The sequence below is a fragment of the Nomascus leucogenys genome, chromosome 22a (genome assembly GCF_006542625.1).
Source record: "Nomascus leucogenys isolate Asia chromosome 22a, Asia_NLE_v1, whole genome shotgun sequence".
NCBI classification, from domain to species: Eukaryota; Metazoa; Chordata; class Mammalia; order Primates; family Hylobatidae; genus Nomascus; species Nomascus leucogenys.
Genome location: NC_044402.1, coordinates 30,701,720 through 30,728,418, shown reverse-complemented (window position 1 = coordinate 30,728,418; position 26,699 = coordinate 30,701,720). Strand labels below are relative to the sequence as shown.

General features: G+C 45.7%; 2 protein-coding genes across 18 annotated transcripts in view; one reads left to right on the top strand and one right to left on the bottom strand.

Annotated features, from left to right (window-relative positions):
* The first annotated feature begins 1,873 nt into the window (after nucleotides 1-1,873).
* DLST (dihydrolipoamide S-succinyltransferase) lies at nucleotides 1,874-24,026 on the top strand. The gene is made up of 15 exons (XM_003260759.4): nucleotides 1,874-1,991; nucleotides 2,578-2,611; nucleotides 5,559-5,607; nucleotides 9,070-9,122; nucleotides 9,250-9,324; nucleotides 9,874-9,929; nucleotides 11,038-11,149; nucleotides 12,818-12,970; nucleotides 13,326-13,402; nucleotides 14,258-14,355; nucleotides 18,323-18,453; nucleotides 19,883-19,956; nucleotides 20,566-20,649; nucleotides 21,341-21,508; nucleotides 22,483-24,026. The coding sequence occupies exons 1-15, from the start codon at nucleotides 1,929-1,931 to the stop codon at nucleotides 22,615-22,617; spliced, it is 1,362 nt and encodes a 453-aa protein (XP_003260807.1). The 5' UTR covers nucleotides 1,874-1,928; the 3' UTR covers nucleotides 22,618-24,026.
* RPS6KL1 (ribosomal protein S6 kinase like 1) overlaps nucleotides 22,999-26,699 on the bottom strand; it is a 19,822-nt gene continuing 16,121 nt past the window's right edge. For 7 of the 17 annotated variants that reach the window (XM_030802634.1, XM_030802640.1, XM_030802639.1 and 4 more), the window contains 2 exons: nucleotides 26,534-26,640; nucleotides 24,792-25,228 (listed from right to left, as the gene is read on the bottom strand). In XM_030802634.1, the coding sequence (XP_030658494.1) occupies nucleotides 24,955-25,228; nucleotides 26,534-26,640 (381 nt within the window). In that variant the 3' untranslated portion in view covers nucleotides 24,792-24,954. Of the gene's footprint in view, nucleotides 24,519-24,791; nucleotides 25,273-25,320; nucleotides 26,641-26,699 lie in introns of those variants that run through there. The other 10 variants (XM_030802647.1, XM_030802650.1, XM_030802637.1 and 7 more) reach the window with 9 other exon arrangements.

Sequence of the window (26,699 nt, the reverse complement as noted above, 5' to 3'; positions counted from 1 at the left end):
AGTTGAGGAGTTTGTACTTTATCCTACAAGGGAGATAAACTTTATCTCCCTTGCTTTATCTGACAGGGAGAAGCAATGAAAGACTTTAATCAGGGGAGTGACAGGATTAGGTTTGCATTTCAGAAGGATTTTTTTTTCTTTTCTTTCTTTCTTTCTTTTTTTTTTTTTTTGAGAAGGAGTCTCACTCTGTTGCCCAGGCTGGAGTGCAGTGGTGCAATCTTGGCTCACTGCAACCTCCGTCTCCCAGGTTCAAGCAATTCTCTTGCTTCAGCCTCCCGAGTAGCTGGGATTACAGGCATTCGCTACCACACCCAGCTAATTTTTGTATTTTTAGTAGAGACGGAGTTTCACCATGTTGGCCAGGCTGGTCTTGAACTCCTGATCTCAAGTGATCCACCCACTTCATCCTCCCAAAGTGATGGGATTACAGGCATGAGCTACTGCACCAGGCTCAGAAGGATCTTTGACACAGATATAAAGGATGATGGGCTAGAGAAAGCGAGAGTGGAGGCTTAGAACTGCTTAGGGAGCTTTTCAAATAATTCAGGTGAAAGCTACTGAGGAGTTAATTGTGGGTAGCAGCAGGGCAGAGCTGTTTTCTCTATTTCTAGTTAGGACTTTGGCCCATCCTTCCAGAATTCCAGTGGCAGTGCTTTCAGGGTTCAGGTGAGTGAAGGCACTGTAAAGGCCCTGATGGAGTTTGAGGCCAGCCTGGGCAACATAGTGAGACCCTGTCTCAATTTATATTAAAACATAAATTAATTAGAAAAATAAAAAATAAAGGTCCTGAGGGCCAGGAAAAATGCCTCAGATAAAGAAATCATCATGAACAGGCACCAAGTGGTTAATTCATTCATTCATACATTTATGTGTTACTAATTCAGCCAGAGGTTTAAAGAACATCTTTTTTATTAGGAAGGTGAGCCTTAAAGGTGAATACTCAAGGGGCCTGAATACTTAAGAAGCGGAAGGGGATGCTATGTGCTTTCACGTCAAGTCAGCGGGAAGAATGGCACACTCAAAGTGGGGAGGTCAGCCTGGCATTGTGGCACCTGTAGTCCCAGCTACTCCAGAGGCTGAGGCAGAGGGATCGCTTGAGCCCAGAGTGTTGAGGCTCCAGTGAACTATGACCCGATTTCTTAAAAAAAAAAGCTGGGAGTTTATATTCTCGGGATAGGGTGACAAACGAACAACTTCCAAAATGCACAAGATGTATGAGGAACAATTAGTTTGGCTGGAATTTGCGTAGGGGGGAGATCAGAAGCTGTTGAGAAGTAAGGCTATAGTTGGTGAAGATATCCGGCTGGTAAAAAGGCAATGGGAGCCCTTTAGAAATTCCTGGGATTCTGTTTCTTTGACTCGGGGTTAGGAAGGCAGGGAAGTAACAAGCGCCTTTTTTTTTTTTTTTTTTTAAATAGTTAAGGAACCTGAGACTGGGGATGGGGGGCAATGTCATCTGCCCAAGGCCACACAAGTGTAAGATCAGGCATGCATGTCTGCCAAGGTTTCAGTTCACTGTCCGTGCCCCCCTTTCGCTCTCTTCCCAAGGTACAGAGGCGGAACGGCGCGGTGCCCTCGGGTCCCAAGAGAGAAGGGCGCCAAGCTCAGAGCCAGTTCTGTGGAAGTGTAGGGGAAACCCTGACCCCGGGGGCAATCTGGTGGCGGGACAGTCGTAGACACTTTCAGGAGAACCAGCTCAGGGTGACAGGCAGTGCAGAGGGCCCCGAGAGCGCCTTAGGCTTGCCTGCTCCAGAGAGCGGGACTCCTGGGCTGCAGCCGGGCTACTGGGCGCCGCCGTGCGCCCACCCCCCGCCAGTGGTTCGCTCCGAACACCCCTCGTCGGGCGGCGGGTACTGCGGCCCGCCCCACTTCCGGTTGTTGCCGGGCCCTATATCCGGTGTCCGCCCGCCCTCGGCTCCGCTGCCGTGATGCTGTCCCGGTCCCGGTGTGTGTCCCGGGCGTTCAGCCGCTCGCTCTCCGCCTTCCAGAAGGTACGGTCTGGTAGAGCCGGGGCCCGGACGGGTGAGGAGTCTGTTGGCGGGCGGACCGGCGGCCTGGAAGGCAGGGGCGCGGCGCGCCGGCCGGGCCGGGCACCAAGGGCACTGGGACGCGGAGGCCGCGCTGGCTGGGCGGCCCGGGGCCGTGGTTGCCCTCGGGACCGTTTTGCGGAGCCCAGCGGTCCCCTGCCTTCTTCAGGCAGCCTGCGGGAAACGTTTCCTGCTGTACCCCACCCTCCGCGCGGGAGCTGGGGAGCCGCGCCCGTCCAGATACTTGACACAGAGTTAGGGAGGAGGCGCGGCGGAGTCCTCCGGCGGGATTCGGCGGCCGTCTCCTCTTGCTCTGTTAAAATCAGTGGGTATTAATGAGTCCCGTTGGGAAGTTGAGATAGTTTGGCAGGCCCAGCGTGTTGATTGGGACCGCCAGCACGGTGTGGCTGCATTTACCTTCGGAGTTACGAGATTCACCTGTCACCACCACTGGGACAGCTTTGAGCGTGTACTTAAAAGAAAAAACTGGGTTTTTTTTTTTTTTTTTTCCATCTTGGGTGACGTCGATAAATGTCTTCTTTCTCAACAGGGGAACTGCCCTCTAGGGAGACGTTCCCTGCCTGGTAAGTTCTGCCCTTGCCGTCACCTAAAATGCTGTCCTCCTGGGCAGAGCAGTATGTGAGGAACTCGGGGGTGCCTGTGTTTCTCCTAATATTTAAAGACAGTTCGGTTCAGAGAGTAGTGAGATACAATGCTGCATAATCACGAGCTATCGCTTATTCATTTAGCTCGTAGTTGAGTTTCTACTGTGTTAGGCGCTGTGCTAGACACTAGGGATACAGGAGTGGATACAGAAGTGTACAGTTCTTGCCCTCGTGGAGCTCCTAGGCTAGTTGGATAGTGTCAGTTGCTAAACAAGCGAACAAAGGCAAATTTTTGTAACTGCTGAGAAGGAAACGAGGGTGGACAGAAGAGCCCTTTTTGAGGAGGTGACTTAAAAGTTATGGCCATGGCCGGGCGCGGTGGCTGACGCCTGTAATCCCAGCACTCTGGGAGGCCGAGGCGGGCGGATCACGAAGTCAGGAGATCGAGACCATCCTGGCTAACACGGTGAAACCCCATCTCTACTAAAAAATCCAAAAAATTAGCCGGGCGTAGTGGTGGGCGCCTGTAGTCCCAGCTCCGCGGGAGGCTGAGGCAGGAGAATGGCGTGAAGCCGGGAGGCGGAGCCTGCAGTGAGCCGAGATCGCGCCACTGCACTCCAGCCTGGGCGACAGAGTGAGACTCCGTCTCAAAAAAAAAAAAAAAAAAAAAGTAATGGCCAGCAGAAGGTGACGGAGCTAACCCAGTGAAGCCCAGGAGAAAGAGAATGGCATTCACAAAGACCCTGAGGAAGAAAAGAGGTTGGCAGAACTTAAGAACTGGAAAAAAGGTGATTTGGCCAGAGTATTTTGGTTAAGGGAGAGAGTGGCATGAGATAGAAGATGGTATAGAGACTGAAGGAGTTTAGATTTTATCCTAGTAGTTAAAAAGAAAAAAGTGTCATCCATAGCTTATTTTCTGTTATATGCCTAGCCTAAGTATTTGTTGAATGAGTTGACCTTGTGGGCTTTCTTCGTGCCAAGCATTTATATGAGTGCTTTCTGTGAATTTTTTAGTTAATCATCTCAAAACAATAAAATATTTTCTCTATTTTACAAATGCATAACCCAAGACAAGAGAGCTTAAAAGCCTTGACCATGGTCACCCACCCAGCTGTTGATCAAGCCAGGTCTACCTGACCCAGCCTGAACTCTTAACCCACCTGTTCTCATTTACTCATGGACTCAACAGATCATTTATTGAGTGCTTACTATATGCCAGCCACTGCTCTAGGTAACAGGGGTACAGATGGACTCTAGCCTCGAGATTTTATGGGCTAGCTGGAGAGAGAGCAAATATACAATTATGCTCCGACAAGGGCATAAATTGTGGTTACTACGAGAGAGGAATAAAGGGTGTGATGAGAGGGTGGGATGATGTAGCCCAGCTTGGGAAGGTTGGGAATGTCAGTAAAGGCTTCCCTGAAGAAGTGACATTTAACTGAGACCTGAATATAAAAGAGCCAAGAACATGTATTCCAGGCAAAGGGAATTGCTTGTGCAAAGGTTTTCAGACAGGAAAGGACTTGGCCAGTGATAGACATGGGAAGAAGCCTGTCTGGCAGGAAAGATAGAGCGGGCTGGACGGTACAGGATCGTGTAAAGTGTGGACTTTATCCTAAGAGTTATGAGAACATAAGGCACCTAGCACAATGTCAGCTTGTAGTGGACTCTCAATAACAAACATATTTTTCAAGTGGGAACCCTGAACAATGTCAGTAAACATTTTCTCCATAGGTGGGCAGGACAATGGAAAGAGCCTTGCACTTGGGGATTTGCATTTGGGCTCAAGGATTCACCTTGGGCTAGTCACTTAACCTCCAGAAGTCCTACTTAAAATGGGAATAATGGCAGATGGTTGTTCCACTTCAGAGAGTTGCGAGACTGTAAAATCAAAATGAGGTCATTATGGGAAAGCTTTTTAGAAACCCTAAAGCACTGTACAAATGAAATTTGCTGTAGGATGAACTCTGAATTGGACTCCAGGTTCCCAAAATCAGTGTGAGCCGCCAGCTATTCTAGTTCAAAAACATACTATGCTTAGAATTTGCACTGCATAGTCATTGGCTGCTGGACATAGAGGTGACTGGCTTACCTATCTTGGGGTGCTTGTGAGGAGGTGGGCATAAGAGAGGGCTAGCTCTCATTTGGTGTCTTCTGAGCCCATGGTTCAGAAAGAGTTGTTAATCTGAAAGAAAAAAGACATAAGAAAGAATTCAGAAGAGGCAGCTGTAGTTACTAGTCATCAGTTGGGGAAATGCAGTTAACTATGATAAGGACAGCTGGTGGGCAGAAAGGGTCTCTCACCTTGTTGAGAGTGACCAGGGTGGAAGACTTCAGAAAGGCATGGGAAGTCAATAAACTGAAAGATGGGGACATGATTTTCTCAGCTCTAGGACAAGCTGGAGACCCTGAGCCTAAAGTAGCCAAGTCTTTGCCACTAGGATTCAGGTGATAAGATTTCCAACCCAATCTTTTCAAACCCAGACCAAACGTCCTCCTTGCTTCTCAAATTGGGTTATGTATAGTTACAGGATAAGCCATCCCATGTCTTTCTCAAGCTTCAGTTGTATTTGAAGACTTGGCGAGTAGAGACACTTTATTATGAAAACATACCGGAATAAAGAAAAGTTCCGACTTTTTAAGCTAGATGAGATTATATAATCACTTTGGGCTGTGCCATCAAATTTTTTCTCTTTCCTCCCCAGCCAAACACATAACCACTCAATCTCACATACCCATTTGCTCTCTGCCACTAAGGCTACTTTGGGAAAGTTTGAGAAGCAGGACTCTATGATAAAGATTATATCCGTTGCCGTTGGTCCTGCTCTGTCTCAGGGTTGGGGGTGAGCAGACCTCTTTTCCATTCCCAGCATGTATCCTTTGTGAGATAAGAGTTGTTGGTTAAGAGTTATTTTGTTTCTTGCAGGGGTCTCCTTATGCCAGGGACCAGGTTACCCTAACAGCAGGAAGGTTGTGTAAGTATCACTGGGGAGTACAGATATGTGGCCACGGGTTATTTATTAAGACATGAAGTTCTAAATTTGACCATCTGATTTCTTCACTGGCCTCCAGACCTAGAAATTGAGGAGATTATGTTGAGTCCCTAGACTAACCTCAGTGTTCACTTTTCCCATGTGATGTTCCTTGAGCATCAGCTCCATGTCAGGTGTTGGACTGGGAGTGTGCCGGCTCTCCACAGGTATTTGGATTATAATGAAAGTTAAGTTGGAATCCTCTTTTTATGGGATATAGAAGGGTGCTCCTAGATATTCTATTTGGATGTAAGTGCAGCTGAAAGGCTCGAGGTTACATTTATTGTGGAGATTGAGAGCATCCTCTCAGTAGCATAGTTACTCATTTTTAAAAACAGTAAAAGCATAAAACTGGTTGGGTCCTGGGACTGACTAGTTTGGAGGGAATGCTGTTATTGCATAATGCAGAGTTTGGAGAAAGGCTACCCATGTGTGTTTCAGATTAACTTCTGCGTATGAATGTTGCTTAAATGCTGCTTTGCCTTCCAAGTATTTTCGTGGCAGTGCTAAGAGAATGCTCTCTAGTAACCTGTTCAACAGCTGTCAGGCTGCTTACTCTACAGGGAGAATCCTCAAAGTGAAGAGGTCAGCGGATGAGCTTCTTACTTACTCTACATCACAGTGAGGGTTTTTGTTGTTGTTTTGAGACAGGATCTTGCTCTGCCACTTTGGCTGGAGTGCAGTAGCCTGATCTTGGCTCACTGCATCCTCAGCCTCCTGGGCTCAAGAGATCCTTTCACCTCAGTCTCCTGAGTAGCTGAGACTACAGGTGCATGCCACCATGCCCGGTTGGTTTTTGTATTTTTTGTAGAGATGGGGTTGTTTTGCCATGATACCCGGGCTGGTGTCAAACTCCTGGGCTCAAGCAATCCATCCACTTGCCTTAGCCTCCCAAAGTGGAGGATACAGGTGTGAGCTGTGGTGCCTGGCTGACTGTTTTAAATTGAGTAAATGTTGCACTCAGTACTAGAAATATGAATCCCTGTGTTATTTTGGAGGGCAGTTTGATAGTCATAAGTCTTTGAAGTGTGTGTACCTTTTCTTTTTTTCTTTTTTTCTTTTTTTTTTTTTTTTGAGACGGAGTCTTGCTCAGTCACCCAGGCTGGAGTGCAGTGGTGCGCTATCGGCTCACTGCAGCCTCTGCCTCTCGGGTTCCAGCAATTCTCCTGCCTCAGCCTCCTGGGTAGCTGGGATTACAGGCGCACGCCACCACACCTGGCTAATTTTTGTATTTTTAGTAGAGACGGGGTTTCACCTTGTTGGCCAGGCTGGTCTCTTAAATTCCTGACATCAGGTGATCCGCCCGCCTCAACATCCCAAAGTGCTGGGATTACAAGCATGAGCCACCTCCCGGCCTGTGTGTTCCTTTTCATCTAGCAATTCCATCTCTAGGAATCTATACTGAAGAACTCCTGGTATATTTATCTCAGATTTAATATCTGATAATACAAATATTATAAGATTTATCTCAAAATGACAAAGAGCAAGGGATTGGCTAAACTATAGCATGTTCACATGCTCACACTATGAAAAGTGGGAAAAAGCAGGTTACAAAATGATTGCATTTTCTACTGTGTGGTATGATCCCATTGTAAGTATTCTTTTTGCTATTTCTAATATTCTGTAGTGAACATCTAGTTATTTAGAGATTCAAAATGTATTACTCATCTACAATCAAATGAAAATTGGGGCAATCATGAATCTCTACAATAAATACACTAAATATTTGAAAGTAAATAATGAAGAAAAAGTAAACTTTGTGTGGGATCACCCCTAATCATGTCACCCTAATCCAGTATCTTTGTGTATGTTGTGCCTTTTTTGTGAATAAGATACCCACTTTATTTAATAATCTTTTATTGTAAAACAACTTTTGGTTTTATGTTTTTACTAATAGTATTATATTTACATGATTAAAAATTCAAAAAGTAAAAAGGGTGTCCATGAGAAGACACTTTTTTTATCCTTGTCCTCTAGCCCCCCGAATGCCTCTTGGTAGTGGTGGCCACCGCTCCGGGTTCCCGGATGACTTGCAGAGCAGCCTCTGCACTTGCATGTTACCTGTTAGTTCTTGTCTGTGGGCATGTACTTTACAAGGTTACAAACTATATGTAGAACAATTTGTATTCCTGTAGTTTTTAAATATCTTCATTTTTTCTTGGTTATACATAGACCTTATTTTGACATTATAAAAGTAAAAATACCCAAAGGCAACTTAAATCTCTTACTTTTCTATTATAAAAATGCTTGTTGTAGAATATTCAGACAATCCTGAAGTGTAAAAAGTGAAAGTCCCCATCAATCCAAATCATTCTCCCAAATTGTGTAAGTGTGCAGCACATAACCAGAGATACCATATATGTCTACATCTCTCACCCCTCAGAGGTAACCACTGTTAATGGCTTTGTGCATACAGGGTTCGCTGATTCTCCAGTTTATATTATTTACTGTAAAGGCCATATCAGTAAACGCCTTGGTCTTTGAGGTTCGTTTTGAATGAGTCCGGAATGTATTGATGTGCTGTTTTCTAGCAAGAGAACCGAGTAGGAGATACCACATGGGGTTTGTGTGTGGTTTTTTTGTTTTGGGGTTTTTGTTTTTTTTTGGCATAACACCTTGTTTTACTTCTGAGTTAACCTTGTTAATCTTGCTGCCTTATCTGATCTAAATCTGTTATCTTGAGGGCAGAAATTCCATTATACCTTGCACAATGGCTTGTACCCTGGGCAGGCCGTATATCTATCTTGGATTTAGTTAAGAAAAAGACCTGGCTGGACATGGTGACTCACTCCTGTAATCCCAGCACTTTGGGCAGGATCTTGGAGACCCGTCTGGGCAATGAAATCCATAGTCTACAAAAAGTAATTAAAAAAAATTATCTGGGTGGCATGTGCCTGTAGTCCCAGCTACTCGGGAGGCAGAGGTGGGAGGATCCCTTAAGTCCAGGAGTTTGAGGTTACAGTGAACTATTATCATGCTACTGCACTCCAGCCTGGGTGACAGAGCAAGACTCTATCTCTTGAAAAACAAAAAACCAAATCAAGAAGCTAAGTCCTTTCGGTCTGCAAAGGACCAAGGTGCTTATTTTTTTCTTTAAAGAACCAAATGTAAGTCTGTTTTGTGAGAGCTGGCATTGCATTGCAACACAGGGGCCTGAGCATACTTGGGGAGCTCACCATTTAAGGTACCTGGGTCGTTAGGCTCTACTTCAGACCTGCTGAGTCATAATCGCTGGGGGAGAGGCCTAGACAAGTGAACTTTGAAAAAGTTCCTCCCCAAGTGACACTGATGGACACCCCTGGTCAAGAGTCACTGTTTAAGGGGAAGGTGACCCATGGGGCCTTAACTAGACTAAAATGTGAGTGGTTCACCTGCTAAAGGAGTTAACGTGTGTTTCTTTTGTAGCATTAACAACAGTGTCTTCAATGTTCGCTTTTTCAGAACTACAGCTGTATGCAGTAAGTACCTGCCTTCTTGGGAATGGAATTTTACGGGAAGAGCAACAATTGATTGAGTTTAATTAAAGAAAAATATTAAAAAGGAAAAATGAACTACTTGTGATTTTCTTTTTTGCATTTTTCCTAGAGGATGACTTGGTTACAGTCAAAACCCCAGCGTTTGCAGAATCTGTCACAGAGGGAGATGTCAGGTGGGAGAAAGGTAAGATTTAGTTTAATTTCCTCTTTTTTTTTTTTTTTTTCAGACAGAGTCTTGCTCTGTTCCCAGCCTGGAGTGCAGTGGTATGATCTCGTCTCACTGCAGCCTCTGCCTCCCAGGTTCAAGTGATTCTCCTGCCTCAGCCTCCCAGATAGCTGGGATTACAGGTGCCCACCACCATGCCTGGCTAAGTTTTTTGTATTTTTAGTAGAGATGGGGTTTCACCATGTTGGTCAGGCTGGTCTCAAACTCCTGACCTTAGGTGATCTGCCCACCTCAGCCTGCCACAAAGTGTTGGGATTACAGGCCTGAGCCACTGAGTGAGCCACTGCGCCTGGCTCGTCTCACTTCTTAAGTTTAAGTGCTATCTAAAATTCTCCCCTCCCCCCAGGATAGTTGTAGAATTTATAGCTGTGCCCTTTTCTTTACATATGTACTTTCTGCTGGCCCTGTAGGAAAGGGTTCTTGTAACATACCTGCCAAAATGGGTTTTGTGGCTATTGGAGGCTCCCCGCTAACAGGTAGCCTTGTAGCCTTTGATTGTCTTTTCAGCTGTTGGAGACACAGTTGCAGAAGATGAAGTGGTTTGTGAGATTGAAACTGACAAGGTAGGCTTATCTTATATTCGTACCGGTTTTTCATGGGCTTCCCTTAGTTAACCTAATGAAAGAAACAGGGACTTAACCATTGTTTAGAGATAATTTTTAACTAGCTCTAACGTCAGTTGTAAAATTATTGGATTCGTTCAATTAAAAAAAAAACTTTTTACATTTAACTTTTTTTTTTTTTTTTTTTTTTAAGACATAGACTTGCTCTGTTGCCCAGGCTGGAGTGCAATGGCCTGATCTCAGCTCACTGCAACCTCCTCCTCCTGGGTTCAAGCGATTCTCCTGCCTTAGCCTCCCTAGTAGCTGGGCTTACAGGCACATGCTACCACACTCGGCTAATTTTTGTATTTTTTGTAGAGACAGGGTTTTGCCAGGCTGGTCTCAAACTCCTGACCTCAGGTGATCTGCTCGCCTCGGCCTCCCAAAGTGTTGGGATTACAGGCATGAGCCACCGCCCCTGACCTGCATTTAACTTTAAATTGTTTGCTGTGTGTGTACTATGTACTTCATTTAGTAGCTTTAGTCTTGTAGTATGTGGTGAGGGGGTGGGCAGGGTAAATGAGCTGTTTGCAGTTTTTCCTGTATCACTTGGAAACCTATTAACTGAATATTGCCTGATTGTTTCTGAGAAAGGACAGAAAGAGTGAATCTTCACAATAGCGATGGCTTGTTATCACCCTTGCTCTGAAATTGTGGCCTTAGATGTTTGTGTGCAGGGCCTTATATATTGTGTTGCAGCTTTGTGACTCACTGGAGATTTGTTGTTGTTGTTGTTGTTGTTTTGAGACAGCGTTTTGCTTTATCACCCAGGCTGGAGTGCAATGGTGCGATATCGGCTCCACCTGCCAGGTTCAAGCAATTCTCGTGCCTCAGCCTCCCAAGTAGCTGGGATTACATTTTTGTAGTTTTTAGTAGAGATGGGGTTTCACCATGTTGGCCAGGCTGGTCTTGAACTCCTGACCTTAAGTGATCTGCCTGCCTTGGCCTCCCAATGTGCTGGGACTACAGGCATGAGCCACCGTGCCCAGCTTCATTGGAGATTCTATACAGCTAATTTTCTAATGCTGGATAAACATTTGGACTTCCTCCATCTGTCTTCTTCTTCCAGACATCTGTGCAGGTTCCATCACCAGCAAATGGCGTGATTGAAGCTCTTTTGGTACCTGATGGGGGAAAAGTCGAAGGAGGCACTCCACTTTTCACGCTCAGGAAAACTGGTGGTAAAGAAGTTCTCCTGGTGGTCAAAGTCTCCAGTGTTCCCTCTTGGGATTGGGACTGAGCATAATGTGCTAATTCCCTGATATGTCAAAGACTCTGTCATTCCAGCTGCCCTTAGTTGAGGGAATAAGGGGTAAATTTATATGTAGTGTGAACTTTAAATGTCAAATTCTAAAAGAAAAGTTTATTTTTTAAAAAATAAACCTTATACTCTGTTCTTTCCATGGGTGTTTTTTAGCAGGAGCTGAGAAACTGGACCTTTTCTTATAGATATACAGATTGAGCATACCTAATCTGAAAATTCAAAATCTGAAATGCCCCAAAACTGAAAAATCCAAAATCTGAAATGCTTCAAAACTTTTTGAGCACTGACATAATGCTCAAAGGAAATGCTCATTGTCTTTTATGGGGAATTCAGTGTTGTTTCTTTTCACATCTATTCTCTCATATCTCTAGGAAGGGTTGGTATTTCTTTTGGGAAGAAATGAGAAATAAATTTGTACTGGACCTGATAGGATTAGAGATTAATAACTTCATCTGACTCTTAGTTAAATTTTATAACCACTAAAAAGTCTATTTCTTTTTCCTAAGTGAGAATCGTATCTGTAGACCAACGAGTCACAAAAGTCTATTTCTTTTTCATTGTTACACTAATAAGGCAGATAGACCACATGATTGAGGTTAGTCAGGCAAGACCAGAAGCTCAGAGTTGAAAACATGTATGGTAGAAGGCTGGGAAATAAGGATAGTCTTCCTGTTGCAGAAGTTTGTTTTAGCACTAACCCTGGATATAATGTCCAGATGGGTGAAAAACAGAAACATTTCATTTAAAGTTGTGAGATTATTACTTGGCCACCTCAGTGATTTATGAGTCATCCTGGATGAAGCGCTTTCTTAAGCCTAAGTCAACCCTCGATGACTATTTTATTTTTTGAGACGGAGTTTCACTCTGTCGCCAGGCTGGAGTGCAGTGGCCTAACCTTGATTCACTACAACCTCTGCCTCCGGAGTTCAAGTGATTCTCCTGCCTCAGCCTGCCGAGTAGCTGGGACTATGGGCGCATGCCACCACGCCCAGCTAATTTTTGTATTTTTAGTAGGGACGGGGTTTCACCATGTTGGCCAGGATGGTTTTGGTCTGTTGACCTTGTGATCCGCCTGCCTTGGCTTCCCAAGGGGAGTAATCCCCTGGCCTGTAATCGTGGGATTACAGGCATGAGCAACTGCGCCCAGCCTATTTTTTAATAGTATTCTTGCATATATAATGTTAAAATAGAGGATGGAGAGTATCAGTAATTAGTATATATTATGTTTATGTATGCATTTCAATATTTTAAATTGCCTAGGTGTTTTTTTTTTTCCCTTGGAAGTTTACATTTTCTTGGACTTGATAGGTGCTTTGAAAGTACTTGCTGAATTTATTCAGTAGAAACCTATGAAATTGGGAAGGGAGCTAAATTGAGCCAGTTATCCGATGGACATTTAGGGACCCTGAGGACTAGAGAATAGTGCCTTATGTCATTGTGTGTGTGTCTCATAGTGCTTTGCGTATTGCCGATACCCAGTAGACATTTGTTACTTGATTGGAGCTAGAGTTTTTGCCACTAAATTTTGCTTGGTTGCTTCTCATTTCAGACAGTACCAGTGGCATATACTTTTCTTGTTTTTCAGCTGCTCCTGCTAAGGCCAAGCCGGCTGAAGCTCCTGCTGCTGCAGCCCCAAAAGCAGAACCTACAGCAGCAGCAGTTCCTCCCCCTGCAGCACCCATACCCACTCAGATGCCACTGGTGCCCTCGCCCTCACAACCTCCTTCTGGCAAACCTGGTAGGCTTCCAACTCCCACTTGTCATGTGGGAGAACATCTCGTCTAATATGTTCCCTCACAGGGTAAACTCTAAGACTGATGATGGTTCCGAACAGGCCAGGTTGGCTGCTTTGTAGAAAGAATTCTAGAATTTGTATCCGAAGGCCTGCTTTGCATCTCAGCTTTCTGTTACTAGCTGTGTGTCTTTAGGCTAGTCACTTAATTTATCTGAACAGATTGTTCATCTGTGAAGTTGGAGTGATACTAATATACCTCAGAATATCTTGAATATTAAGTAACAGTACATATGAAAGCACTGGCACAAACTCAGATGTTTCTTTGTCTGATACACCTTTATCCTCTTCTCATTTTCAGTGTCTGCAGTAAAACCCACTGCTGCCCTGCCACTAGCTGAGCCAGGAGCTGGCAAAGGTCTGCGTTCAGAACATCGGGTAAGCCTCTGAGGACCACTTCCAGGAAAGAGGCAGGGGGCAGTGTTGAGATTAGTGGAGTATGGGTGTGGTGGTGCCTCCCTGTGAATGGCTGGCAGCTCATTCCCTCAACCTTGACAAAGGGAGTTTAGGGTATAACTTCTTCATAGTCATATAACCATCAAATGATAGGACTAGAACCTGAGGTCTTCTGAACACTTGTTCAGTGGTTTTCCTACTATATTATGCTACCAGTGAAAGCCTTGGGTAAGTTAAATATTTGTAGGGGGTGGTAGCTTAGTAACTCACCCCCTTCGTCCCACGATGTCACACACTTCAGAGAGGTGGTTTAGTGAGCTCTATTCCTATACTTCCGGGATACTTAGCTGTAGCTAAGGGATAATACTCAGTAGCAATAGCTGTCAGGTGCAGACATAAAACCTCAAGGAAGTATGGTCATAAAATATGATAGCCTCGAAAGTTTGTTGCTCATGAGGTTCTGTTCCACAAATAGCTATTCTCATGCAAGTCTTTATCAATAGAAAGTGCCCTTTTTCTTATGATTCTTATGTTGGCTAGACTACACTACACTGCATTCTTTCATAAATGGGTTTTGGTTTTTAAATCACTGTTTCTGAGCCTTCATTCTTGGTCAAGCTTTAGGCACATCTGAGTGAGTAGTTTTGGCCTGTGTTTGCATGTTTTTGCTTGGAGGAGAAAGGGCCACCACAGGAAAGGGAAGCCTGGAGCTCTTATACTTAGATACTGTAGTCCTTGGCCATCCACTAATGGCAAGCCGTGTTCTTTCTGACTACACGGGGAATGCTTGACCCAGAGAGATCAGATTGTCAATGCTTGTTCCACTTTCGCTTTCAGGAGAAAATGAACAGGATGCGGCAGCGCATTGCTCAGCGTCTGAAGGAGGCCCAGAATACTTGTGCAATGCTGACAACTTTTAATGAGATTGACATGAGGTAGTGTCTCTAGTTCCTCTTATCCCCTAGACCCTTTTTTCTTAGAGAACACGAACTTGCCCCAGTCCTTATCTAGTGCTGATTCTAAAACTAACTTGTCAGGGAAGAGGTATTTATTTGTTTATTGTTTTTTGTTTGTTTTTGTTTTTGTTTTTTGAGATGGAGTCTTGCTGTCTCCCAGGCTGGAGTGCAGTGGCGCAATCTCGGCTCACTGCAAGCTCCACCTCCCAAGTTCACGCCATTCTCCTGCCTCAGCCTCCAGAGTAGCTGGGACTACAGGCGCCCCCCACCACGCCTGGCTAATTTTTTGTATTTTTTTAGTAGAGACGGGGTTTCACCATGTTAGCCAGGATGGTCTCGATCTCCTGACCTCGTGATCTGCCCGCCTCGGCCTCCCAAAGTGCTGGGATTACAGGCATGAGCCACCGCGCCTGGCCTGTTTATTGTTAACTTTCACAGAGTGACCCACTGGCTTCTTCTCTAATTGGCTTTCCTGATACTATGCCTGCCTCCTCCATGACCTTAACCTTAGCCTTGGCTAGGTGTAGGGGCTCACACCTGTAATCCTGGCACTTTGGGAGGCCAAGGCAGGCGGATTGCTTGAGTCCAGGAGTTCAAGACCAGCTGGGTAACAAGGCGAAACCCCACCTCTACAAAAAATACAAAAATTAGCCAGGTGTGGTGGTGCACACTTGTAGCCCCAGCTACTTAGGGGGCTGAGATGGGAGGATCGTTTGAGCCCATCACTTACATATTTTCCTAAGTGATTCAGAATCGAGTAGATGAAAAGGCAAAGATAGGCTGGGCTTGTCTTTCATTTTACCCAGCTTTGATGGTGAAATGGAAAACAAGTTGTGTTTTTAAATAACATTAGAATGTTAACCAAAGGTACTAATTCACTAGGTATGCCCATTTCTGTAGTGAGCTAATTGTTGACTTACCTGTTTTCTTCAAGATTTCGATGTGTTCCAAGTATCAGCACTGTCAGGAAGAGAAATTTGACAAACATGTTTTGAGTGCGTACTGTATACAGAGTACTGTACTGTGGAATTCAGTGGAGATACAGGCTGAGCACCATGGCTCGTGTCTATAATCCCACAGCTTTGGGAGGGTGAGGAAGGAGGATCGCTTGAGCTCAGGAGTTGGAAACCAGCCTGGGCAACATGTATACTGTCTCTACATAAAATTTTAAAATTAGCCAAATGAGGGCTGGGTGCGGTGGCTTGCACTTGTAATCGCAACACTTTAGGAGGCTGAGGTAGGTGGATCACATGAGGCCAGGAGTTCGAGACCAGCCTGGCCAACATGGTGAAACTCTGCCTCTACTAAAAATACAAAAATTACCCAGGCATGGTGGTGCATGCCTGTAATCCCAGCTACTTGGAAGGCTGAGGCACAAGAATTGCTTGAACCCAGGAGGAGGTTGCAGTGGCTGATACCGTGTCACTGCACTCCAGCCTGGGCAACAGAGTGAGACTGTGTCTCAAAAAAAAAAAAAAAAAAAAATTATGTATGGTGGCGTGGACCTATAGTCTCAGCTACTTGGGAGGCTCAAGTGATCCTCCTGCCTCAGCCTCCCAAATGGCTGGGACCACTAGGAACACAGGCGTGTGCCACCAGGCTTGGCCAATTTTTTTAGTTTTTGTAGAGACAAGGTCTCGCTGTGTTGCCCAGGCTGGTCTCCCGAACTTCTAGGGTCAAGCTATCCTCCTGCTTTGGTCTCCAACTGGGATTACAGGCATGAGCCACCATGCCTGGCCAAAAAAGAATTTTTAAACAAGTCTTCAAGAATGACTAGCATTTTGTCAGCCTTGTGGAGAAAGGTCATTCCTGACGATGTTAACAGTATAGACCATGAGATGGGAAAGTAGAAGACACATTTGAGAAATTGTCAAAAATCATTTCTGTTGTGAGGATTTTGTATAGCAAAGAATGGTAAAGAAGGTTGGATCCTTGTTTCAGAATGTTTTGAATGCCAGGGTAGGAGTTTATATTTAATTCAGGAAGCAAATCAAGTCTCAGGTCATCTCTTTGTTTCTTTTTGTCCTGAGGGTTTAGTCTGCGAATCTACTTTTCATTAGAGAAATTTGCTTTTCTTTGGAAAGGGTTTGAAAAATAGGGAGAAGGGAGTGTTTTCTTGATAGTGTGCTGTGGCATTGTTCAGAGTAGGGCTCTGTGACCTGTTTTACTAGATGTCATCCATTCTGTTGGGAAACTTTCTGAAGAGACTCGATGACATTCAAGCCAAAGATTTCTCTCTTGTTCATAGGATGTAGGGGAAGGACCTTGACTGATAAATCACAAAGGCTGCAGCTTATGTTTCAGTGCATTAGGGCCAAATTGTACACAAATTGAATTGGACTTTGAAATTCTACCCAATTTCTTAAGACAAAACATGTAAATATTTGTGGCCCTGAAAGATGCAGTTGGCCCAACAGCTTTGATTGGAAAGTAAGCATAATAGCTGGATCTCCTTTCAGCAGCTAATCAAGGTGTCACTTAACAATGGCCTGCAGTCTTGCTGCAGCCTAATTTGGTTTAGATTGAGTGCCCTCTGGGTCTTGTGCTGATCAGCTAACCCATAAGGGACCTTTCTGAGACCTTCTCCCTTCCTCTATTGTCCCAGCCTTTGCCTCCAAGGGCAGAGCTCTGAAATAGAAAACTACTTAATGACCAGACAATAACATTTGGGCAGGTTTGAGAGCAGAGATGTTTATCACATCTCTTTCCCTCTTCTGCAGCTCTTGTGTCTTGGGAACCAGTAATGTCTTTACAGTGGTAATCCTAGCACTAAATAAGGTTAGAATCAGGAAAACAAGCATTTTAAACCCAATCAGTCCCCCTTGGAAAAACTTCCTTTTTCAAAAACAAAAGATCTGAAGGGGGCTGTTAAAATTGTACCACATCTTACCTTTCATGCTAATGTTGAATTAGGCCATTAGAGGGAGAAAGGGAGAACTGAGCATTTGGCCCTGAGATAAAGTTAAATTCAATTTTCATCGTAGAACTGCATTACTGCATTCCGATAAATACTGAGGTTTCTGCAGCAAAGTGATGGGAAAGCCATTTCCCACTAACTCTGCAATGTGTCATTGAAAAAAACCAGTCCCAAAAGAATAAAGGCTGTTCATGTTGTAAAGGCTTTTCAGAAGACTTGCTGCTTAATCTGAAGGGGACCAGCCTAAACCACAAGTTGCCACTTTTCTAAATACCAAGGAAATCACAGCCATTAAACTAATCTTAAGGGCAAGAACTATGTCTTAATTAGCTTTGTATCTTGGTACCTGGCCCTGACCCTCACATGTAGTAGGTGTTAGTACCTGTTTGAAAGAATAAGTGGATGGAACTGTTAACTCTGGAAAGATGAAGAATGGATATGACTTTCCGTGAGCCTGAAAGAACACTGAGTTATACCCTTCCATGCATAGTCATGACTGCTTTTTCCCACATGGAGCCTCATGTACCCATGAGGTGTTTATTTTAGTCTCCACTACAAGAGATAGGAGGAATATCACATGGGAGTTATACTCGGATTTGGTGTGGTTTTTTTTTTGTATTCTAACAAGAAATAAAAAGAATATTGCTTATTTTGTAGATTTTGTTTATACTTTAAAACATTTTTTTTCAGGATGGATAGCTCAGTTATTCAGGGCAAGGATGTTGGTATGCTGTGTGATCTCTTGTTCATATGATGTGTCACTGAAATCTGTGACTTCTAGACCATGAAGGAGCCCTGTAAAGAGCTCAACCCACCTTAAAGACAGATTGGGCCTGATTCCTTTATATTTCTTTGTAAAAGAACAGAGTTATTGTGTTAACCTCAGGTAGACTATTTCAAAACTTGAACTAAGGTAATGGTCCAGAGTGAGGGAAAAGCTCTCACCTAATTGTGTATATGGAGTGAGAAACCTGTGTGAAGTCAAAATGCAGGCTTTGTGGTCAGTTTGTTTTGTAATGTTTTTCACAGTAACATCCAGGAGATGAGGGCTCGGCACAAAGAGGCTTTTTTGAAGAAACATAACCTCAAACTAGGCTTCATGTCGGCATTTGTGAAGGCCTCAGCTTTTGCCTTGCAGGAACAGCCTGTTGTAAATGCAGGTGAGTTGCTTGTGGCCACAATTGTAGAGGTCCTGGGAGGTACGTGTATGAGCGCAGACCTGTTCCCACATGCAGAGGACCAACAGACCAAGGCTTTTTATTTGCTACCTATAGAAATATCAGTATCTTCCCCAGGGATTTCTTGGTTCACCTTCCTAAAGCAGCATCATGATTACTTTCTCCCCACCAGCTGGGTAGAACAGTTTCTCCTCCCAGTGTACAGCTTGGCAGCTGCTCAGGCAGCAGGCAGTTCTGGGATAGCCCAGCTCTCCAGGCTGTCTCCTGTCAAGGTGGAAGTGCGTGTTCTGGCTTCCTCCCCTCCCCTAGCTCCACAGGCCCTGTTATCTTGGGGCCTGACTTCCACACTTGGTGTAGGCTCCTGACTGACCTTCGATCTTAGGTCGATGGGCCTCACTGGGAGCTTGGGCTTGGCCTCTCATGGACCTGGTGCTTATTTTCTTTCCTTTTTACTTACCTACGTCATTGTAGTGTTGACCTAACAAGCACTTTGTTTTCCTGTTGACACACTTCTCTGTTCCTTGGGAGATTGGAGAGGGGGCAGTGATACTTTTGCCATCCTCAGCAGTGTCAGGGGCCCTAAAGGTCTAGAAGTAGAAGCCCTAGTCCCTCCCGTTGAGTGGTGCTCTAGGGAGGTAGCAGGCCATCTTTGTTCTGCCCAAATGTATACCTCTTCTTGTTTTTCCCATTCTTCTCATGCCTCCCTGACTGGCTCTATCTTTTTCAGTGGCCCCCTTCTGCTTGCCCACACATGTAGGTGGCTCTCAAAAGTTCTCGTGGCCTCTTTTTCATGTTACATGCTTCCTCTGGATGTCTTATCTAACAATACAACATGGACCTTCTGTGGAAATGATTCCCAAGCCTTTATTTTCCCATTAGTGCTAGGTGTACATTTTCAGATGCTGGTTTGCCATCTCTTGAGGTAGCATATTTCAAAGCCAGATCACCCCGCTTACTGTTGGATCTCCCCTCTTCCTCTTGTTGAGAGTTGGAAGCAGAGAATGGGTAGTATCTCTATATCCCTTTTCCTTTGCTAATTTGCCCTTTTTTGGAACATTTGTTAACCCTAGTCATTCTCTGCTAAAGGAGGGCTTGAATAGAGCTACTTAATGAGAATTTAGTGCATACCTATCCTATGTAAGCCAGTGTGTTGAGCCCTTCTTAGGGCTGCCAAAGAAATGGATGCTCCTATGCCCAGGCTCAGTCAGGGGACTTGGGAGATACTCTACTTGGTTGGGATGGGAGTAAGTGGAATGCCAGCTGTCATGCGTAATGCAATGGTGTTCATGGTGGTTGGTCAGCCCACACTGTATCAAGCTCTGCAGATTTTTACTCTGTTAATGCACATATTACCTCATTAGTCTTGACCTTCCTGGGGAGTTGTATGTAACATGTATTTTCTCTCTCATAGTGATTGACGATGCAACCAAAGAGGTGGTGTATAGGGATTATATTGACATCAGTGTTGCAGTGGCCACCCCACGGGTATGTTGGGGCAGGAGGTGGGGAATGTTGGTCTTAGACCCTCACCTTATCTGTGTGAAGGAGATCACACAAGAGAAATCATTTCTTTAATTCTGTATTTTTAGAAGAGAGTTAGTAAAAGTAACCTTTTTTTCTTTTAAACCATGCCACATTGTCTTTTTTTTTTTTTTTTTTTTTTGAGACGTAGTCTTGTTCTGTCACCCAGGCTGAAGGGCAGTGACACGATCTCGGCTCACTGCAAGCTCTGCCTCCCGGGTTCACGCCATTCTCCTGCCTCAGCCTCCTGAGTAGCTGGGACTGCAGGCGCCCGCCACCACGCCCAGCTAATTTTTGTATTTTTAGTAGAGACGGGGTTTCACCGTGTTAGCTAGGATGGTCTCGATCTCCTGATCTTGTGATCCACCCGCCTCGGCCTCCCAAAGTGCTGGGATTACAGGCATGAGCTACACCGCGCCCGGCCCACATTCTTTTATCTTAAGATTTTCTGTTAATCACATTGAGTAATGAAGGTATTCTAGGGAGGGGATACCACTGGTTGAATCAAGAGAGTTGTTAACTATAAAGGGTACTATTAATTTGCAACTGAAAACAGCTCTTCATCCCCTTCAGGGTCTGGTGGTTCCAGTCATCAGGAATGTGGAAGCTATGAATTATGCAGATATTGAACGGACCATCACTGAACTGGGAGAGAAGGTAAAGTAGAAAGATGTATACAAGCTGCTGAGCAGGTGAGGGAAGAGAGCCTTCGGAAGGCTGGGCTCACCAGCAAGCAGTGCTCATGGAAAGTCAAGTGCATAGCCCCAGAGAAAAGCAGTGGCCCATGAGAGCTAAGTATTTTGTATATCTGGTGGAGTTTACCATGCTCTGGTAACTGAAATCTCATCAGATGAGACCTGCTAGAAAAGATCATCTTTGAAGTCTTCAACTATATGAAATTGTGCCTTTTCTGTGGTGGAGCACTGGTCATAGACACCTCAGCCAAACAACTGTCACATGGAAGCTAGCGCTTGTGCCATCGATCTCATGATACAAGCTTTCTGGACTTCCTTCGCTTGTTTTTAGAGGCAGGGTCTCGCTGTGTTGCCCAGGCTGGAGTAGAGTGGTAGAGTCATAGCTTACTGCAGCCTTGCACTCCTGGGCTCAAGCAATTCTCCTGCCTCAGCCTCCTGAGTAGCTGGGACTACAGGTGTGCACCACTATGCCTGGCTAATTCTTAAGTTTTTTATAGAGATGGGGGTCTCGCTGTGTTGCCCAGGTTGGCCTTGAACTCCTGGCCTCAAGCATTCCTCCTGCCTCAGCCTCCCAAAGTGCTGGGATTATGGACTGACTTTAGGTGAAGGAAGCTGGGTTGGCTTAATAGTTCAATGATGAAATCTGTTTTTAGGCCCGAAAGAATGAACTTGCCATTGAAGATATGGATGGCGGTACCTTCACCATTAGCAATGGAGGCGTTTTTGGCTCGCTCTTTGGAACACCCATTATCAACCCCCCTCAGTCTGCCATCCTGGGGATGCATGGCATCTTTGACAGGCCAGTGGCTGTAGGAGGCAAGGTAGGAACCGTCATTTCTAAGGTCCTAGTGGCTAGGTCTTGATGAAAGGGAAATTCAATTAAATGCTAAATGTAAAACATTAACAATAATTTCAGGCCTAAGTTCCATTTCTTAGTTTCTAATAGCTGAGGCACTGATTATCAAATTGTGGTCTGGATCAGCATCATCTGGGACCTTTTTAGAGATGCATATTCTTAGACCCCATCCCAGACTTAAAGAAGAAGTGCAGATGATCCTGATGCATATTCAAGTTTGAGAACCACTGAGCTGAGGCGGCTTGTTTGCTTCTTGTTTGCTTCTATGGAGTGGGGGATATAGTTGGAGACGTGGTCCCTTGCCCCTGGGAAACAGATGACAATTATGCATGTCAGTCTGTGAGCTGCCAAGTTGTATGATAAAGCTTGGAAATTTCCCGGGAGTTCAGAGAATTAAGTATTAAAAGGGGCTTGAGCTGGCCCTTAGAAGATACGTTGGTATCAAAAAGCTTTCTGGGAACTCCTGTGTTTAGAATCCTTTTGAGTTACTGACTCCTGTGTGAAACCACAATCTGTAGATCTTCCTGGGAAATGCCCATACACCCAACTACACATACAATTCCAGAATTTGTAGACCCCAGCTTAATTTTTTTTTTTTTTTAATTCTAACCCCAGAGAGAAGCAAGTACAGGCAGCCAGAACTGAAGGGAAAACTTTCCTTGTAGGCAGCAGATGCGTTAGAGGGCAGAGTATGTTTTTAAAAAATAAAAGGCAGTTGTGAGAAGACAGTTTTCTTGGCAAACTTTGTTTCTGAGTGGGGAAGCGTTGCATTGAGGGTAAGGCCTGGTCTTTGAAAATACTGTAAATATGCAGAGGCAACATCAGTTAGGAAAGGCTCTGGAATTAGGAACTTTGTTATGGGCTGTGCTAAATCTCCTCCTTTAGTGAGACTGGCTGTGGCTTGCTGGAGACAAACCTATTTACCTTTCCTTTCTGTAGGTAGAGGTGCGGCCCATGATGTATGTGGCACTGACCTATGATCACCGGCTGATTGATGGCAGAGAGGCTGTGACTTTCCTCCGCAAAATCAAGGCAGCGGTAGAGGATCCCAGGGTCCTCCTCCTGGATCTTTAGGAGGGACCCACACACTCTACAAGTTGATCATGCAGGAACTGAAAACCAGTCTTCTCCCTGTACCCTCATGGGTCCCGGGTTAGCCTGGTGACAGGCAGGCACATGCTATTGGCCTCAAGCAAGGAAGCAGAGCACTATGTAACCAGCAGTCACAGGTCTTTTCTTGGTGTTCCTGCCAGGCTCTCTCTCTCTGCACCTGTTTCATACCCTCGACTATCTTAATTCCTTAGGCTTGAGAGAGAGAGCCTTAATGGATGCTCATTCTTATTCCTGCCTTTCTTCCATCAGCTCTCTGCAAAGATGATTTTGCTTCTCCCTAGTGCTGGTATACTATAGAGAAACCCCCGGGGACCATGTGATTAAGTTCCTATCTTTTGAAAGTTTGTTCTGCAGAGACTTCTAGGAGGATGCTGTGCCTTCCAAGCTCAGAGCAGCCTCTGTCCTGGCTGTGCACATTCTCCCTTGATTCCACTTGTGTGGAGTGATTGAACACAGGCAAAGAGGTGCTGCTTTGCTTCTTCAGTGGCACCTTCATTCTCCGTTGTCATTGACTTCAAGATGCCTCTTCTACCTCTTCCAGGAAGCACAGGCCAGGGGATCTGGGCGTGTGAGTGGGAGGAGAGGGCAGAGGTCCCCTGAGGTCACGCGTTGTAGTCATCACAGAAGGAGAGCCCAGGCCTGCCCTCACGCTCTCCATCATAGGCTGACACCAAGAAGACTCGTCTTGGCACAATCTCACACAGCTGGGGCTGTAGCAACCCTTTCCAAACTCTTTGCTGGTTGCTGGGCCTCATTCTAGCACCTTGTTCTTAGAGCAGATTCTAGCACATAATGGCAGTGGGACCGAGCGTGGTCCCGAGGAAGGACCAGAGCCTGGTAGAGACTAGGGAAGGGAGGTCTCCTCTAGACTGACTCAGATTGCCTTGAGCTTTTCAATTAAGTTGCTGTAAGCACCTGGGCTGAGGAGGCAGTTTTTGTTCCTTCCTGCGTTATAGCGGGCCCTTGTCTCTTCCTCTGCAGGACGCAGATCTGGAGGACGTGGACTGGGGTAGGAAACCACCCTGAGGGTGTTAGTACATAGTGGTGAAATGGATGAGGTAATTTCTAAGGTGTGTTGCCCGTGGATCTGGGCACGATCATTGGAATTCCTTGGAGCCACTGGGATTAATGGCTTTGTATCCAACTGCATCCAGGCCTGAGGCTGCTGACATTTGACACCAGGGCCAGTAGAGAGTGCCCTTTTGTATCTTGAGCCAAGAAGTGAGGCCTGGGGGTGGGGGAGGGGGGAAGGGGTGGGAGCCAATACTGAGTGCCTGCAGCATCTACTACTCTGTCTTCACTATTCAGAACTTGTAAAGTATTTAAAGAAACTGATTTTAAATGCAAATTAAAGGGCAGATGTTCTCAAACAGGGTTCCTGTATCTGTGTTCCTTTTGGCTGCTGAGGTGGTACAAGTCCCCAGCACTGTTGCACTGAAATTACTGAAAGCCACTCAAGGTCCTGTTGCTTATCTTGTGAAATCAGAAATCCCTTATGTGGAAGTTAACACTGTCCTAATTCGACAGAAGGTAGAACCCTGACTGCCAGCCAGGAAAGTGTTGCCAAAGAGTCAACCTCTGTAAAATATTTGAAGAGATTTATTCTGAGCCAAATGTGACTGATGGCCTGTGACACAACTTTCAGGAGATCCTGAGAACATGTGTCCAGGGTGGTCTGGCTACAGCTTAGTTTTATACACTTAATACATTTTAGGGAGACATGAGACACCAGTCAGTACATGTAAGATGTACAGTGGTTTGGTCTGGAGAGGCAGGACAGCTCAAGGCCTGGGCGTGTTGTCATCGGCAGAATCAAAGATTTTCTGATTGGCAATTGGTTGAAAGAGTTATTATCTAAAGACCTGGAATCAATAGAAAGGAATGTCTGGGTTACAATAAGGGGTTGTGGAGGCTGCAGATGAAGCCTCCAGCCAGCAGGCTTCAGAGAAAATGTAAATGCTTCTCATCAGACTTAAGGAGCCTGTTTTAACAGTAATTCCAAAAGGGAGGGGAGTATAATGAGGCATGGCTGGCTCCCTCTTCCCACCATGGCCCGAACTAGCTTTTCAGGTTAACTTTGGAATACCCTTGACTGAGACAAGGGGTCCATACAGATGGTTGGGGGGGCTTAGGAATTTTTTTTTTTTTTTTTAGTTTCCATAAAGCATCATAGTCTCTTAGTGCCCCAGCTTCCTTGAAACTGTCAAGCTATACTCTAGAGAATTTGGGGTCACCATCTTTGTGAAGCCCTTTCAAAACACCAGTAGACTTGCATTTTTTGTGAGGGCTTACATTATTTCAGTGATGGATTTGGGAGGAGCGGGGGCATCTCATTTCATTTGGATTTGATTGCCTTGTGGACCAAGATGCCCAAGGCATCTTGGGCACACATGAACAGGTGAGGGTTGATGACCTAGGAGCAGTGGTCAGTGAGGGTGAGTGTACAGGGTGGACAGCTAACCTAGACTGCAGGTGGCAGGTGTGATGGATTCCAGGCTTAAACACAGCCTTGTCTTTCCAGAGTCCCTGTCTGCTGAGCTCTCTTGCAGTGAGACCATCCCTCTGTGAAGGTCTGTCACAGGAGGGAAGTGGGTACCAGAGAGTAGAACTAGAGCTCTAGTAGATAGAAAAACAAATTAGGTTGAATGAAAGGAAGAACAGGACTTGGTGTTAGAAGCTTTAATTTATCTGGTAAACCTGCAAAATAGGCATTACTTGCCCCATTTTATCAAAAGGAGGTTGACTGTAAGAGCTGGGACCCACAGTATTCTAAACTCAGGGCCCAACAAAGTGTCAGATGTGTAGCTTTGGGTGGATGAAGCACAGAAGTTCCAGAAGTGACTTGTGCTTCGTGAAGCAGTGGTTGGAAGCAGTGAAGCAGTGGTTTTTCAGAGACCAGAAGCAAGATATTTCTGGCTAAGAGCCATGGATAGTTGTTCCATGCGTTTTGTGGTTTCTTATCCCAAAAGGGCATGAAGTCACAGTAGGCAGTGACATAGTAAACAGCCAAGGCCTGAGAGGGAGTCCTGATGGACACACCTTGTCTCAGCTGCTTTGGCCTGGAGGCTGAATTGCTGTCCTCTTGCACCCCTGGGGCAGGCTGTTCCCCTTCCCCCACACAGATGGGCCCACTGGGGAGGAGGACTCTTGATTCTGGCTTCAGACTTGCTGTAAGGGGCAGAGCCGTGCATTCCTTCCTCCCCCCATTCCTCTTATTTTCTTTCCCTCCCTTTTGCTCTCCCAAGTCTGAAATCACAAGATAGGGGGCATAGTCAGGAATGCGGGGGGGGTCATCCTGTCCCCTGCCTCATCCTTCCCCACACAACAGATGGCATTCCTGCTTCTGGGCCTTCCCAGCTGCAGGAACGGCTTCTGGTGGAAGAGGCCTACTTGCTGTGTGACTAAGAGGACTAGCCAGGACAGTGGTTTGGGTCCACTGAGCCAGTGGGCCAGTGTCCTGAGATGAGTCTCCAGAGATGTCCTGAGTGGGGCACAACATGGCAGTGAGTGAGTCACAGAACCTCACAGTAGGGTGCAGCAGGTGGTCAACAGCTCAGCGCCAGTGCCACAGAAGGCAACCTTTAACATGGTGAGTCCGCATGCTCAACGGGTCTGTTGACTGATGGGTGGAAGGTTCAAGCTGCTTAGCAGGGCAAGCCTTGACTGCCCCCACCTCCAGCTTTTCTAGGAGCTGGCCCTTCCTGGGTGGTGACCATAATTCTGAGGCCCCAGTGGGAGCCCAGCAGGACAGACAGTGCCCTCCATTCCTCGCCCAAAGCCCACTGATAGAGGGCCAGCCCTGGGTTGGGTGTCAGGCAAGGAAGAGAGGCAATCCAGACCAGGCCAGCTGCTTCCGTCACCCGCTCTGCCCTCTTACCCCACCAGTTTGCTCCACTGGATGGTACTGAAAAAGGGATGGGACTTGAGTTTGCTGACACCACCTTCTCCCATGCCCAGGCGCCGGGTAGGCTCGAACTGCAGCAGCTGCAGAGAGAGGCCCAGTCAGCTGGGCCACTCCGGCTGCCAAGGCATGGGGTGACCTC

What these genes read in the sequence shown, in the direction of transcription:
- DLST (XM_003260759.4), top strand. Translation starts at nt 1,929, where the DNA reads ATGCTGTCCCGGTCCCGGTGTGTGTCCCGGGCGTTCAGCCGCTCGCTC. An exon ending in CGCTCTCCGCCTTCCAGAAG is followed by an intron (nt 1,992 to 2,577) that starts GTACGGTCTGGT and finishes CTTTCTCAACAG; the next exon opens with GGGAACTGCCCTCTAGGGAG. An exon ending in GTGAGATTGAAACTGACAAG is followed by an intron (nt 9,930 to 11,037) that starts GTAGGCTTATCT and finishes TTCTTCTTCCAG; the next exon opens with ACATCTGTGCAGGTTCCATC.